We start from the raw sequence: 15,602 nt of genomic DNA, 5'->3' as shown, positions 1-15,602 counted from the left end.
CCGGGAAAGCAGAGACGAAAGTTTCGGTATAGTTACTGCTGCCTCGGTCCTTGTTACGAACTCGCTCTGGCTGTTGGCATGCAAATAGTAAACTTTTGATGAGAGGAAAAAACACACTGCACGCTGTTGGAGAAGCGAAAAAGTTTAATTAATATTGCACTCCGGTGACTGTTACCATGACTGTGCAAGTACACTTTAATGCAAGTGAAGAGGCAAATTAAAGGGAAAAATTGAGTATGATAACTTTGAGCAATATTATTCTCTTTTACCCACTGCATACGGCTCGTGCCTGTGCACGTTGAAGGACAAAATGTTACAGTTTGCATCAGCCAGCACTAAACAACCATCACACTTATTCCGCATCATGCAAAGATATCGAAACATTATTGAATCGGAACAAGTTCAATTAAAAAAATCGCCATTGCCAGCAGTAACTGATTACAGCAATTCATTCCTGTTCGAAGGCAATGTAATCAATAAAACAACCCTTCGAAAAGCTCCCTTCTATGATTATTAAAATAAACTGCAAGCTCTTCTTATACCGAGTTGAATAGACGAACCCTATCTGACGGCGACGGAATGCACCGATAAGTTTGTGTCTGTATGTGGATTTTTTCCCCACTCTGTATAAGTACAGAGTTTGCCGAATCGACAATAGGAACGCTCGATTGGAATTCCAATTGATGTCGGAATAGTTTTTTGGCGTCTGATTCTTCATCACCGTTGGTATCGCTGGTGGAATTTTTCAGCAAAAAATAACATCCAACATACAAGGCCATTGCACCATAACGACTGTCGTCTGGGAAAATCACCGAGAATCACGAATGTATGAAGTTCGGGTAAAAACAGCACCAATTGCAGGTTGCTCATTTAATCTGTTACGAGCGATGGTTCGTGTCTTTGTGCATGGAAGACTATCAAAGAAAGCTTTGGGGCGATTTATTTCTACCATTGCGAATTATTGTTCGCTGCACCCTGTTCAGCTGTATGGTAGAGAGATGCACCTTTACTCATTCATTTATCATTACCAAGCAGCAACAGCACATGGTATTACAATCCCGAACAAGTGCATCTGAAGCATTTTAGACCATTTTGAACTATATTGTTTTTAAATTTTAAATGATGCGAAAGGACTGTTCTGCGCTAACAATCTTCTTAAAATGGACAAATCACATTTTAACATGGCAACGCGAACATAATGTGTACAACAGATTGCATACCTTTAGGCTTCGTGTCATAGAGCTGTTCAAACACTCCTGATCTTATGCAATTTTGTGACAGCTGTTTAAAATGATCTTTAAAAAGGTAATCTTTGAAATAGTTTTTACAATCCACTCTCGTCCAACCAACCGTTTAGTGCACATTTTAGCAATCACAAAAAAAGCTTCCCTCCCTGGAGCATAAAAACACTCCACCGCTGAAATCCTCAAAAATTGCAAGATTTTCTTTTGTTCCCAAGTAAAATAATTTCATTTCCAGCTTACTACCCTTCCATTTCCTTCGTTCACAGTACTACGCTATGCTTCTTTTTCCACCACAGAATAAAAAAAAACTGGGGTGCATCTTCACCAACCTTTTCGGTGCAATGGATGGAAAGAAAAGAGCAATTAATAGATACTGACAAGGCTGGGTATTCACAGATGAACTGGTAGAGTTGTGGAGAGTTTTGCAGGAAATTGCCAAGAGCTCGAGTAAGCCAGCCTGGAGCTCTTTATGTGCTTTTCAATTTTCCCGTTTGCTGTGTGTCCGTATTCGGCGGGTATGAGTAGAAATGGAACGAAGGGCTGCACCAAACGAGGGTGGAATATATTTCCACCAGCTTTAAGCACAATTAACTGGTCCTGCCGGAAGCCAACCATCGACCGAGGATATACACGAGTGTGTGAGTGTAATAAAAAAATATTGCACCTTTACTGCAGTATTCAAATGAGCCCATCTGTTCCAATGACTCTTTCTTATACCTACTGTAAGATCTCGACAATGCGAATGTAAATACCACTCCAATGTCAAACAATGACGCCGAGGATTGTTGTCGAGCAAAACTCCTTCACGATATGAATGATTCATTTGTGAAGAGCAAAGTGGACAAGTGGACAAAATTTAAATTCATGGCAATGCAGTTTGATTGGCTTGTTCAGCTACAAACGGATCACGTACTTCTATAACGATCCTCTTATCGTAAAAGAACAGATAACATGCCGCATATATATATTCTTCCGTCCGAAGCGCGTAGGTCGAGTACACCAACTTGACAATTGTCCAGCCAGCAGATACGCGTGCTTCGGGTACTGCCCAGTACCAGTTTGTTTGATGCCCTTTCAACATGTTTTGTGCATTTTTCCTCAAACAGTTCATTTCAAATTATTTTTATCTCGCAGCTGAGTTGACGGCACGTACCTTGCGTTGAGTTCGGAGCTTTCGGACCCGAAAACTTGTAAACCGAGTAAGAAAGGAAAAAAAACTGGAACAGAACCATCTATATGTGTATGTAATCAGCAACTCAACAAGTGACTTTCAAAGGATTTGCACACATCATCTTGTAGCCCACTGTCACTAGCGTCCTCTGCTCCAGAAAGCTCTTGCTGTCATGATGAGCAGCGGCACCGAGCCGGAGAGTGCGTCACTAGAGTACATCACAGGATGGCATGGGACAGCTGGGGATATGAAGCACAGATCCACTTTTCAAACTACCAACAGCACTGCCGGAACACATGTGGACGCTCGGGTGGGGCTTTGTGAAGGCGTCAAATATGTGGACCGGCCCGGTCTGAAGGACATTGTTGTCACTTAGCATAAATAACTGGAACTGAAGAAGAGCCGTTTGGGCATATCAGCCTCGTGTCAGTGGCACACACATATATCATACAGTTTCAGTGCACACAATGGCTACTGCACTTCACAGAAAGGAGCGATTTCTGGCCAAGCTGTTGCCCAAGCCTCCATTCCTGCACGGTGGTTCCGTTTTCTTCAAGACGATACGTCATTTGCGTCCCTGACGAGTTATGGTATTTCCTGACAACTTTAGCACACTTCCAGTGGAGCTAACCCGAAACCAGGTTCAGGGATGGCACAAGATGCGTACAGGAACGTTAACATTGTCTTGTGCATTAAGAATAAGATCGGAAATCTTTCATGCCCACATAAAATGAGCGCTTAGTCGATTTAATTGTTCGTCGCAAATCTTGTTTCACATTAGAGATGAAGAAATGCTCCAGTCAATCGATTTTAATCGTTTCTTCTAATCAAACATCTCGGCTACATCATTCCCCCATCCAATACACAGTAAGTGTCCGCTGCTAGTGTGCCTGTGTGATTCTCACAGGAATTGGCATTCCGGTTTGGGAGTTGACTTGATTTGCTTTTCAAATTATTACCAATAAACACATCCTTTCCATTTCTAGCTTTGGCCTAGATACATCTGATCGGTTTACAACCGTAGCCTCGATACGGTTCTCAAAATGGAACGGATAGTTGCATAAATTACTCACGCCCCATCTCACATTGGGTTGGAACTAAAGCAGAGATACTGCAGCAAGCAGTGATGCCAGTCGCTCGCGAGTGGATGTTCCCCTTACGGCAGTGAGCGGCTGTGTTCACGAGCCGAACGGTTGCGATGAACAACATTCACCCGAAGTTGGTAAGCGTTCATGATGTCCTTGCGAAACGTGTTCGAAACGATGGTTTTCCCTAACGTCTCAGCGGACGTGGAACACATTTTATGTTTGATTTTTACGATTCCTTGCCCTATCTTGCTCCGGTTTTATGTACTGCTTACCCTACGAGCAGCCGGACAAGATTGTCTATCCGTTGCCGTCCAGTGGTCAACAGAGTCGACACACGACACAAGAAAAGAGCCATAATCGAGCTAATTAACGCTTTCTTGGACGAAATTCGAATTAGATCATCCTTCCTCGCGACGGGAATATGGCTTGATGGCGGATTGCAATTTCCTACACAGCTGTTTCTTCGTGATCGTCCCCCATACCGTATGCCCCGTACAGCAGTTAATTGAACATCTTGTCAACACGAACCAACTTCACCGGGATGTGTTCATACGGTTCCTATTTTTTTTATTTTGGTTGCCCTTCGCTCTCCACGAAATTGATTTAATTAAGAAGAATATGATTCAAATTGGATTCTCCGGTCGATGCAACCACAGTGGCCTCCTGCACCGATCGGTTTCCAATCAAGGACCACCCGGCATCACGCCTTAATCCCGTGCGCCCGTGTGGTAATATGTGGGTCAAAGCGCGGTGCAATATTACCAGCCACCGTCCGGCGACAAACAAGAGTGTGATGAAAACTAAAGCAAACCCATCCACACCAACCACGGTGGAGTGGAGAACACCGGACGACAGACAGCGGATAAAGTCAACCTTCTGGCGCCGACATGGCGTCAACAGTGTGGCAAGCGACCGGCAGACAGCAGAATGTCTCATCCACAGTGGAGAAGAAAATCAGCACAAACACGACCATCCGGGCTGTCCTTTCGGGTCCACTTGCACTCTTACTCGGTGATATTTTTTTACTGAGCGGCCGCAAAAGTGTAAAAAGCCTCCCGAAAGCGACGCGGAAGACGAGTGACAGTAAAATATGAATGATAGCTGTTTGCGGGCGGTTGACAGTTTGATACCTCCGTGGAATGGAGCATGGTGTTTTTTGGTGTTGTTGTTGAATTTTGTGTGTTCCACAATCACTCTTCAACAGCCGCGGCTTATCATCCATCGTGAGCATTTATCTGAGAATCCTATGGTCTGTTGGAACGAAGGAAGGAGTTATCAGGAGATCAAGAGAATTTACAGGGTTGTAAGGTTGGTTATGATGTCCTTTAATTTTGTAATGCTATACAACATTTCAATTGTTGAATCATTTCGTTCAGGAAATTTTTCTCATGGAAAAATACAATAAAAAAATCAAAAAGATAACGATTTTAGGCAACGCCTAAAATTATGCAAATTGTATATCAAATAGCTCTTACAATCTGACCGTTAATTCTACCATATATTAGCAATACGAAAATTAACTCCAGGCAATCCGGTGATGTATTGGGTAGCGGTAACGGTTTTTAAACAACAGGACCGGTACTATAACTCATCTGGACCGTTTCCCAGTACGCAGAATCTTCTATTCAGCTATGGGTAAATAAAGTCAAAGAAGATCAGAAATGACAAGCCTATAACTCTTGAGCATGTAAATGCCACTAAAAATGGATGCATCACGAGTTACGTACGTACGAGTAAGGAAACGTACGATAAATTACGCCTAAAAGTATGCAATTGTTATTTCAAAATTTTGCATGAAACATTTTCAATATAATTCCGTATAAGTTTATCAGTAACAGTGTATTATTATTCATTAATAAGCTATTAAAATTGAGAAAAAGAATTTATTAAGGTATTAGAAACCGTTGATTAAAATTGACTGCAACAATTACACATTGCATACTGTCAGGCGTTTTAAATGTAAATACCACTAGCAATGAATCGTGTAGTGTAGTTAAACGCTTGTGTTATCTGCAAAAGTTTTATTTTTATTTCCTTTCATGTTATGCATAAAATTCAATGGCCACCTCTGCAAAAAGGATGAAAATGATAACGGCCAACTACGACAAAACCAAACCAACCCCGTCACCTTTCAACATGGCCTTGAATGGTGAACAAACTTCACGGCTAGTGACACCAGTGACAGTGTGGTTTTTTTTCCGCCGTTGATGCTGTGTATTTGTGTAATTCGAAAATTCTTTAATCCTTTCGTTCACATTTTTCTTTCCCCGTCGAAAACAGTTACTCATCAAAACGCGAACGGAACCAGCAACCACTCCCTCAGCAGTGAAGATGATTCTTTCGTTTTTCTCGCGTTGGCTGTAGTGATTTCCCGTGACCCTGATCGATTCTTGCGGCCCCGTTTGTGCGGAGGCCGTTAATCAATGGGGTTATACACACAATGCCCACCCGGAGTGCCCGGAACGTGCCCGGAATATGCGAGCAAACACGCGATTGCAAACGTCCAATCAAGCGTTTTTAGATAGATATTCTCATTTTTTTTCGCGTACGCCGTAGCCGTGTATCGAGCTTGCTTTATGGAGAAATATTTATCAAAGTACACACCCGACACATCCGGTCTCGCATCCTTGCCTGGCTTGCCCTTGTAATAGGCTTGGTGTGAGCCTCACTGCTGGAGGTTGTTTTTGCGCTGCTGTAAAATTAATTTCCCACGAACGACATGCGCCGGCAGATTGTGGCGATGGTGGTGGTAAATGGGCCACCAAAAGCTACCGATGCCGTACCAGAGCGCCCCAGCTCGCGGGGTGGGTTACACACCCCGGTTTAGAGAGCGATAGAAGTGCGGAGCTTTATCAGTGAACTTCCAATTAATTATAGTTAAACAGTGGTTCGCTCGCAATTCCCGGACGGTAAAGCGGCACGTTCGCAAACGGTCAACAAGGTGGAAATGTTTTGGTCGAATTTGTACAGCGGGAGTCTTCACACAGACCCGCACCGTGGCTACGGATGTCGATAATGTCCGCTACTGCTGCTGGTAGTAGGTGGTACCTTCATTAGCACGATTTGAAAAACCAGATTCCCGCAAGATCGCGCACCATTATGCACGTTATCGGATGCCTCACCTCGCCAAATCATCTGTATTCCATCCGTTCCGTTCCGACTCGAGTTCACGGATTGAAGCATACAAACATGAGAGACTGAGCGCAAGGAGCAACGAGGAACGGTCAACAACGAGCAGTGTGTTTATAAACCATCAGCTTTACGCGCAGTCCCATCATAAGCATCACAAAACATGCTGTCAGCAGTGTTCTCATCCTCGCGCTGCCAGCACACAGGGCAGGACGACACATGGGAGCACGCCTCGGGAAAAACTTCCAATCACCGGGTTCGATCACCGTGCCGCGAACAAATAATGAACTTTACCCCCAAAAATTGCACAAATATTGCTGGCCACCGGTCCGCCGGTTGTTTGGTGCTCATAATTTCCATGCCAATGCGTTATGGGTCGTTAGCGCGATGCGCGAATTCATGTAGCACACTAACACGAAACAACATTGTCCATTATCGACCTTCGATCCGTTTTTCTTTTTTCGTTCGCCCCTTCGACCCCTGCATCCTGCCAGTAACAGGTAAGTACTGGTCGCATGAAAGGTCGCGAGCTGGGTTACACGACCGTGGAAGAAAGCTTCGGTGCAAAACCACCTGTGCTGTCTATGGGGTTTGACAAATTGCACAAAAATTCAATACACTCTTCCCGTGGCTTTTCCGCTATTATCCGCCCGGTGGACCATCGCAGGAAAAGGTTTGCAGTTTATCACGCTCACGTCCGACGGGTAGCCGGGCCGGCAAGCTTTACGGAGGCAAAGGGTACTGGGCAATAAATTAGCAAAATTATCATATCGTACCGCGATACGCGAGAGGACATCTATTGGGAACGATTTCTGCGAGTTTGCTTTTTGTAGCACCGCTGACCTGACCGGGAGTGTTTCGAAACGGCCACTGTACACTCACTGAATTGTGGCCATTGATTTTCCGTTGTTTTCATGGGCACTTACACCGGTTGACAGCGCTGTAAATAAGCAACCAACTCGGTAAATAAGCTGATAGAAGTAACATGTTGGCCTTAACAAATTTAGTTGGCGGAAAATTTTCGAATTGCATCGTTAAAAACTCCTTTCTTTCTGTAGGTTAACTAAATTAAAGCATAACTAAATATAAACGCCTAACGTTATGCAATACTCACCACCAAACGTTCCTCTTTTTTTAAATACATGCCGCCAATTATTAGCGTCTTTCAAACAGATGCATCATTCGGGTAATAGAAACCTTGCCGGTCGATCGATTGCAATCTTCTGGTACACGATGGCGCAGGTTTGAGAATTTAATTCCACCGATGATGGTAGTTGGTTTTTGTGTTTTACTGTCCACTTTGGTCCACACAATTGAGTCCGAAATGGAGCGCACTTTGCTCGCTAACAACGCTACCATCGATTTTCCTTTTACCATTGCCTATCAAAACAATGTCAGTGTGTCGTCATTGGGGACGAGTTGTTGCCTGCCCATGCCGTGCAGCGTCGGATGGATGCGAGGATGGACCACCGTTTTTCGGCGCGTGTGTTTATTTTCGTTCGGCGAAACGACTCCCCGTAATGAACACGGTGTCTGTACGCGTAAAAGCACTTTCCGTCCGATGGATGGAAATGTGTCCCCACCCTCACGAACCGATCCATGATCCCGCACACACACCACCTGTCCGTATGCGCTGCATGTTTTTGTGTTTAGCTGAAAAACGGAAAACCCACCCATCGCTATCATCGCAGCAGTGTGACAGTTGGCAGTTGAATCAGTCCAACTTCAGTGTTCGCGTTCGCGTAGTGCTTTATTTCCCATTTTGCAAACAGTGAAATCCCGCCCGGTGAAACGACTTGACGACATGTTCCGTACCGAGCCCATCCGCTTTGGCTGGAGTTTGGTGGTTTGACGTGCTGTGTGTGTGCCTCTTCCTTCAGGCTAATGAGTGGGATTCTACTCAAGCTACTGCACGGATGTGCCGGTTGTTTGACGCACGAATGGGAGACGTGGCGCTACAAACAGCTTCCGCGTTTTTCGGTGAGCATACAATTAGTTAATTTACCCAAAGGGGACTGTTTGGTTGTGTTGCTGGGGAGGGATGATGGGATGGTTGTTGAAAAACTTTTTGCAGCCGCATTCCTGGCTGATAACAGCCGGTGATGAGTGTTGGTGATTGTGTGCTGTGGGATTTACTTTAAAGCAATGTCACAATGGGAATGGTTGATGATTGCTTGATATGATTCGGTAATCAAAGTTTACATCATCTGCTATTTAACTGAAGGGATTGTTATTCGTAGTGCAATCCCAATAATGCAAATACGGAAATTTCACCTCATACATTTAACTGAAAACTGTATTGTGCAGTATTGGAAGATTCTAATACAATTTTAGAATTACATAAAGAATTACTCTTAAACATTTGTGGGCTTGTTCAACTCAGTTAATAAAAAAAAACATAATTTGTTAAGCGGATTGCGTGACTTTAGGCGCTTTACCTTAGCATACATCGTTAATTATGTTCACATTGCTCCTCAAAGTATGCAACTCGCTTGACTTCAAGGAATCTACCACCTCCTTTTGGTCGGCATGGTAATTATAAAGTTAATTACAATAATGTTGAACTGTTCCCATTTGTCGATAGAGAAGGGAAACTATATAGTTGCCATAAAAGGAGAGACATTTTCATGCCTTGCAAAGGGACATGTGTTCGATCTCAAAATTTCGTAAGTTGAACTTGTCCATGAATTAAAAAACTAGCGATCAACTACTTGAAACTGACTATTTCGTGGGGTTTTATTCACAACACTATCTCAATCTTGCTTCCAGTGGAAATTCTTCCATACATTACAATTTTCCTCGTGTCCAGAAGGAATAGCGAAATTATGTTTCCTAGTTTTGGACGACTCATGCGACATGTAGGAATCTGGGGTACAAATTTGCAAAATGATTTCCTATTAGCCAGTCAGTCAGTGTAACGAATTTAAACGATTGCATACATTCAGGCGTTTCAAATCAAGCAAATACCCATCTGTGGAAGGGAAGACATATCAGTACCACCGAAATGGAAACATTGTAAACAAATCCCCTATGGTAGTAACATTCATTCCCAAACTCACAGAAAGATCTCAATGTTGCACATACTACCCGTCAACGATATGACGGTACCACCGAGCAACAATTTACACCCGTGCGTATATCAAATCGTTCCATTTTGCAGAGATACTCACGCGCGCGCTTCAACATGGCGCTTTGGGGATTAGCAACCGTGGGGGTAGTGTTGAAAAAATCTAAAATCTAATTTGTTGCCCGTCAACGTTATAAACCACCTACGAAGCCAAGTGCTTCCTGCCGGTTAGGCGATGGATTTTATGCACCATCAAAAATGCTTCGCACCACACCGCGCCGCAAGATGTTGTGGAGTGTTTTGTATTGCATTGCGTCCAATATTACATTTGCCACCCGAGTTCCGACACGATTCGGCGCTACATCACATTGTAAAATGTGTGAATAAAACACGGATTCGGGCGCGTTACTGTAATTTGGATAGCATTCGAGCGGCAAAACACAGCTGGAAGTCACAAAAGTCGCACCAGCGAGAGCATTCGTCCCCTGGAACCAGCTGTCGGGCGGATTCAAACCCCGCTAGCCAGCCTGCCAACCAGCGATCGGGATGAGGTGGACCGCGTTTTTCGCGGAAAAGCGCCGGCGACAAGCGAAGGCTCCATATTTCATGTTTAACGACAGCTGAAAGAAATAAAGTCCCTCTTTCGATTGGTCGCTGGCGTGGCGACCGAGAAAGCTGCGTCATCGGGCACTGTCTAGACTGTGTTGGCGTTTGACGCGATACTACGGTTGGAGGGATTTTCCGTTGTTTTCACACAATTATTGAATTAGAGAAAAAAACTCTCTTAATGAAAAGCAAATCTACCTTTTTGCAACACGGCTAACACAAATTCAATGCACCAATAAATGTTTTACAACAACCTTTCACAAACGGCAAGACACTTTTTCCCGCGTTCAAACTATTTCCTTTCAGGCAAAATGGAGAAAATAATACTTTAGCGAGCGAAAGTTACCAGCACGAGCACGGCAGCAAACTTTTCTACGGTTTCAAAAGATTGCCCAGGCAGGGAAACCTTAAGCTCGATACAATTCTCTGTGTCATTTAGTTAGCCCCCGAGCTTCCGATGCAACCAATGCCCACTCCCCACACGTTGGCACGCGAGTGGACGAGCTTCCATTAGCACTCATTGGGGTTGGGGCGAGCAAAAGTAAATTAAAAGCAAAACTTTTCACCAACTATCCATTTTCCGGCTTATGCCTTTGAAAGGCGGCAGCAGAATGCACCAGATCTTTACTTACCGGCATCACGATCCTGAACATCACCATCATCATCATCAGCGTCGTGATCATCATTGGGAAGGGACAAAGCAGCTCGAACGATGTTACGCTTCTGTGACCGACAGGGAGAAAGACTTTCACGCTGTCCCAACACGAACGAAGTCTCCTTTGCTTAGCCAGCCGACAGTTGCGAGCTTCATAATGGAAGTTCACCCGACTGTTGGAACAAGCATTCCAAGAATCCTTTTTAACGCTGGCTTTAGCCGCATGGTTACATTTAATGTGGTTTGAAGGATTTTTGCTGCTTCATTAATGACCAATGTTGTCCGGTTTGGTGTAAGGTACGGACACTTTGTGTTAATTGCTTATCTCCGCTGGAATTCACTGTCAGGCATCTTCCAAATATAATATTGTGGCGATGATGGAATGCTTTGATGTGTTCGCTTGCAGCAGTCAGGACGATGGATAATAAAATGCGCCATCGCATTAATGTATCAAATTGACATTTCAAACCCCTTCTTCCACTCGTTCTATCACGCTCTCTCTCTCTCTCTCTGTTCTCGCTCTCTTTTTTCGATAATGACATCAACGCTTCACTAACGCTCACAGCATGCTACTGCGATTGACTTTTTAAATTTAAATTGCATCAATATCGTGTTGCAATTCGAAACCAAAATTATAAATTGGCATTGCAGCAGGGTAGTAGATGAAGCAAAAAAAAAACGGTAGTACAGCAGAGGTAGTAAAGTGCATGAAACACGATATATATGCATTGGTGGAATAATTTCACACGCAAAAAAATCGTATGTTGGCGCAGTTCCGGCAAACGTTCCACGCACACGGTTCATCGAGCATCATCATCATCAGCGTGAGGGGATGGTTTTCGTTGGCGCTCGACTGTTGCAGCTTGATAATTGTAATCCGAAACACCATCGCTTCATTATACGCCGTCCCAAATGGGAAGCCCGTCATGCAGCGAGATGGGAGGAAAAATGTAATTTTCATTGATTGCACTACGCAATCGTTGGTGAGTCTTCCGAAACGCGCGGTAAAACACGACGAATTGCATCCATTTGCAAGCGTGCAAAGCAATTTGCGTAGCGCGCGCGTTCTAAATGCATCAACACAGCAACACCGAAACCAACCGTAGAGAGAAAAAAACGCATCCCCAGGTGTTCTTGTGCGAATGAAAATTGAAATTGGAGAAATTGAAAAACGCAAATAATTGAATTTGCCGAACCAGTGCTAATCGATTGCGCTGCGCCAAAACGATGGCGGTGTTGCGAAAAACTGAAACGCTGTCTAAATGTTTCGCCTTCGCCTTGCGCGAAGTACAACTTTTCCAGAGCCGTTGCGTTCCTTTTCCATTCATTCTAGCACCAAAGAAAAGCGAGGTTCTTTATACGAAACCAGCTATTTTGTCACACAACTATGTGTGACAGAGTGTTTGTGTTGGTTTTTCTCACGTCAAGCATATGCATTAACCATATCGTCCGGTGTGACGTTAATTGTTGGCTTTCGCCGCGTAAAACTATAACACGTCAAGCACTAAGGAGACTGGACACGGGAGGGGCGTTTTCACACGACAACACGGTAACCGTGCAATGGTGCAGTGTGGAGCAAAACTAACCCAGGGGACAACTCGGTGGCAGCAAAAATGGACAGAAATGTCCTAAGCAAGCACATTTGTTATGCGCATTGCATACCTTCAGGCGACATTATAATTTACGATTCTTTACCTGTCAGCACAAACAGTGTCACAGCACAAAAGGGCCTTATTAAAGCATTGTTAGTGGTCACTTCTTTTTTTGAGACTTGCCTTGTTAGTCTCTTGGGACCGGAAATGTTCCAACGAATGGAGGGAGAAAAAAAAGGGATAATAGAGCTTGACACTGGAAACCACCAATTATCGAATAAGGATACCGTGTACAAGCGGGCTTTCGAGACGCTTTGCGCTCTGTCCGTGGATTCATGACCCTACCGGTGCCCTCGCCACACTCGGAAACGTCCCTAATTGGTCGGTATCCCTTGTGGTGGGAACCATTTTTGATATCAAACGGGACCCTTTTTTTTTTTTGAGTGTGTCCACTCCACCTTCCAACAGGCCCAACAGGAAAGCAGCACAAAGCTCTATCCGTTGTAGCGCTTGAGCGAAGGTTTAATTCCTGCTTTTATCTAATTCATTAGCGTGCAACATGGACGTACAAAGCGGGACTAATATTCCCCGTTCGCTGCACAAGAGTTTAAACGATGCTCCCGAGAAGGGTCCGGCCAGGGCGCGTCTCGAATGTGGTGCGCGTTTTTAAAATGGTGATGAATTTTTCATTACTCCCGCTGCACGTGCAAAGGGGAGATCCCTTCCCATTGGTAGGAGGTCCTTCGAACGGGGGACAGAACATTTGGCTTAAAAGCAGTCCTCACGAACACTTTCGGCATCATTCCGTAAGTGGTTTTTAATAACTTCATTTCGAGTTCGAGCAGTTTCGGTTCCGGGTTCGACAGCACAAACCCGCCTTTTGCTGGATCTAAATTTGTGCCCGCAATGAAAATCCTCGACTGTCCGCTGCTGTCGGTGAATGTGCGCGTTTGGCGCTTCTGGTCGTTCGTGCTGGTGCACAACTGGCGTCGCTACATCAGCATCATTCCCGTGACGGTGCTGAACGTGTTTATGTTTGCCGATCTGTACCGTGCCTGGGGCAACATCGAGGAGGTCATTATTAATGCTTATTTTGCGGTACTCTATTTCAACGCTGTGGTAAGTGCGCTGATTCGGTTTGGTGCACGAGATTGGGTTGATTAATTTGTGGCTTCTGTGGTTTTGCAATCTGGTTCCCGGGACGATGCACCGTGTGTAGCTGCGAACGCTTATACTTGTTTACAATCGAGATAGGTATGAATCCTTTCTGGCCGGTGCTGCCGCTGTGTATGAGGAAATATGCGTAAGTTTTATCCTGGAAAATGGAAGATGATGACGATGTCGATAAGAAATTCACAAGTTTTGTCTCTAGGATTGCATAGCTCCAGGAGTAATGCTGTGCCGATTGCATAGTTTTTGGAGCAATTGAGAGTTTTGTTCGCTAAACTTTTCTCATACTGGATTTAATGTCTAAACTCGTGAAATCCTTTAGTCGCTTTACACATACGTGCAAACACACTTCTTTCAATTCTATTTAGGCACTCAACGACGAAGTTATCACCAAGCTTGTCGCCACCTACACCAAGCGTGCCCGCTTCTTATCGATCTCCAACCTCGCGCTCGGTGCCTTCATCAGCGGCTGCTTTGTTGTGTATCCATTGTTTACCGGCCAACGGGGACTACCGTACGGCATGTTCATACCGGGCGTGAACAACTTTCACTCGCCGCAGTACGAAATAATTTACCTCACCCAGCTGGTGCTTACATTCCCCGGGTGCTGCATGTACATCCCCTACACCAGCTTCTTCGCGTCGAGCACACTGTTCGGGTTGGTGCAGATAAAAACATTGCAGCATCAGCTGCAAAATTTCCGATCGGAAAACCTTACCGAAAGCACGGTGGCACTGAACCGCAAGCTGCAGAAGCTGATCGAAGATCATAGGCGCATAATACGGTACGGAAATATTTATTTTGTTAAATATGAGAATAATTTGCGGACTATTCTACTTACAGCTATGTTCAAGACCTCAACGATCTGGTGACTTACATCTGTTTGATAGAGTTCCTGTCTTTTGGTTTGATGCTGTGTGCCTTACTCTTCTTGCTAAACATTGTAATGAGCTGCTGGCGAGTAGGAGGAAGTTTTAGCAACTTAAGACAATCCTTTCTTCCAGATCAGCGTGATGGCGCAAATCGTTATCGTCGGTGCGTACATTTTCATGATCCTTACGCAAATATTCGCCTTCTACTGGCACTCGAACGAGGTGCGAGAGGAAAGCATGGCTATTGCGGAGGCTGCCTACAGTGGACCATGGCTGAATGTGAACGATGCTATAAAAAAGAAGCTGCTACTGATGATCATTCGTGCTCAGCGACCACTTGAGGTATCTCTTTCATTGATGTATTTGATGAATGTATTTTTTAACAACACCTCATATCATCGATTGCACAGATAACAGTTGGCAACGTTTATCCGATGACGCTGGAAATGTTTCAATCGCTGCTGAATGCTTCCTATTCCTACTTCACACTACTGAGAAGAGTGTACAATTAAATAGATGATGACACGACGACACCGGGCACAGAAGTGGTTACACGCACACACACACTCCCAACAAGTCTTTAATGCTTTCTTCAGCTCTTCGGAACCAACCCCAAAAATACCGCCGATGTAAAACAAGAATCAAAAGACTAAAAGCCACCAAATCGTGATAAATCATCCCTACAGCTCATCATCATCATCATCATCAGCATCATCATCGCACCGGCATCGCCTTCGGGTGATAAATTCAAAACCCGGGGTACGAAAAGTTTGCAAAACTTTGCTCTTAATCTGCTAAACCAAGTGCTCGTTTGTGAGGCGTTGATTACGTGATACGATTATTGTTACGGTGGATACTTTGCACATCACCGAGTGGATCGTTTCGATTGTTCGCACATAGTGCCACACCACACACAGTACGTGAAGTTTTTAATGGAACGGTGCGACGCAGGGCGGCAAGAATGAAACGTCGCATTGTCACAGCACTTTTTTTTTTAATTACACTTTG

The 15,602-nt window shown here is 44.4% G+C and overlaps 1 protein-coding gene across 1 annotated transcript; it reads left to right on the top strand.

Annotated features, from left to right (window-relative positions):
* Positions 1-13,455: 13,455 nt before the first annotated feature.
* On the top strand, positions 13,456-15,106 carry LOC128305900 (odorant receptor Or2-like). Its single transcript, XM_053043533.1, has 6 exons — positions 13,456-13,671; positions 13,772-13,855; positions 14,091-14,506; positions 14,566-14,665; positions 14,727-14,936; positions 15,005-15,106. Exons 1-6 carry the CDS (start codon positions 13,459-13,461, stop codon positions 15,104-15,106), a joined length of 1,125 nt encoding a protein of 374 aa, XP_052899493.1. The 5' UTR covers positions 13,456-13,458.
* Positions 15,107-15,602: the final 496 nt, after the last annotated feature.

Source organism: Anopheles moucheti, chromosome 3 (genome assembly GCF_943734755.1).
Source record: "Anopheles moucheti chromosome 3, idAnoMoucSN_F20_07, whole genome shotgun sequence".
Lineage (NCBI taxonomy): Eukaryota > Metazoa > Arthropoda > Insecta > Diptera > Culicidae > Anopheles > Anopheles moucheti.
This window is presented reverse-complemented; position numbering and strand designations above follow the sequence as displayed.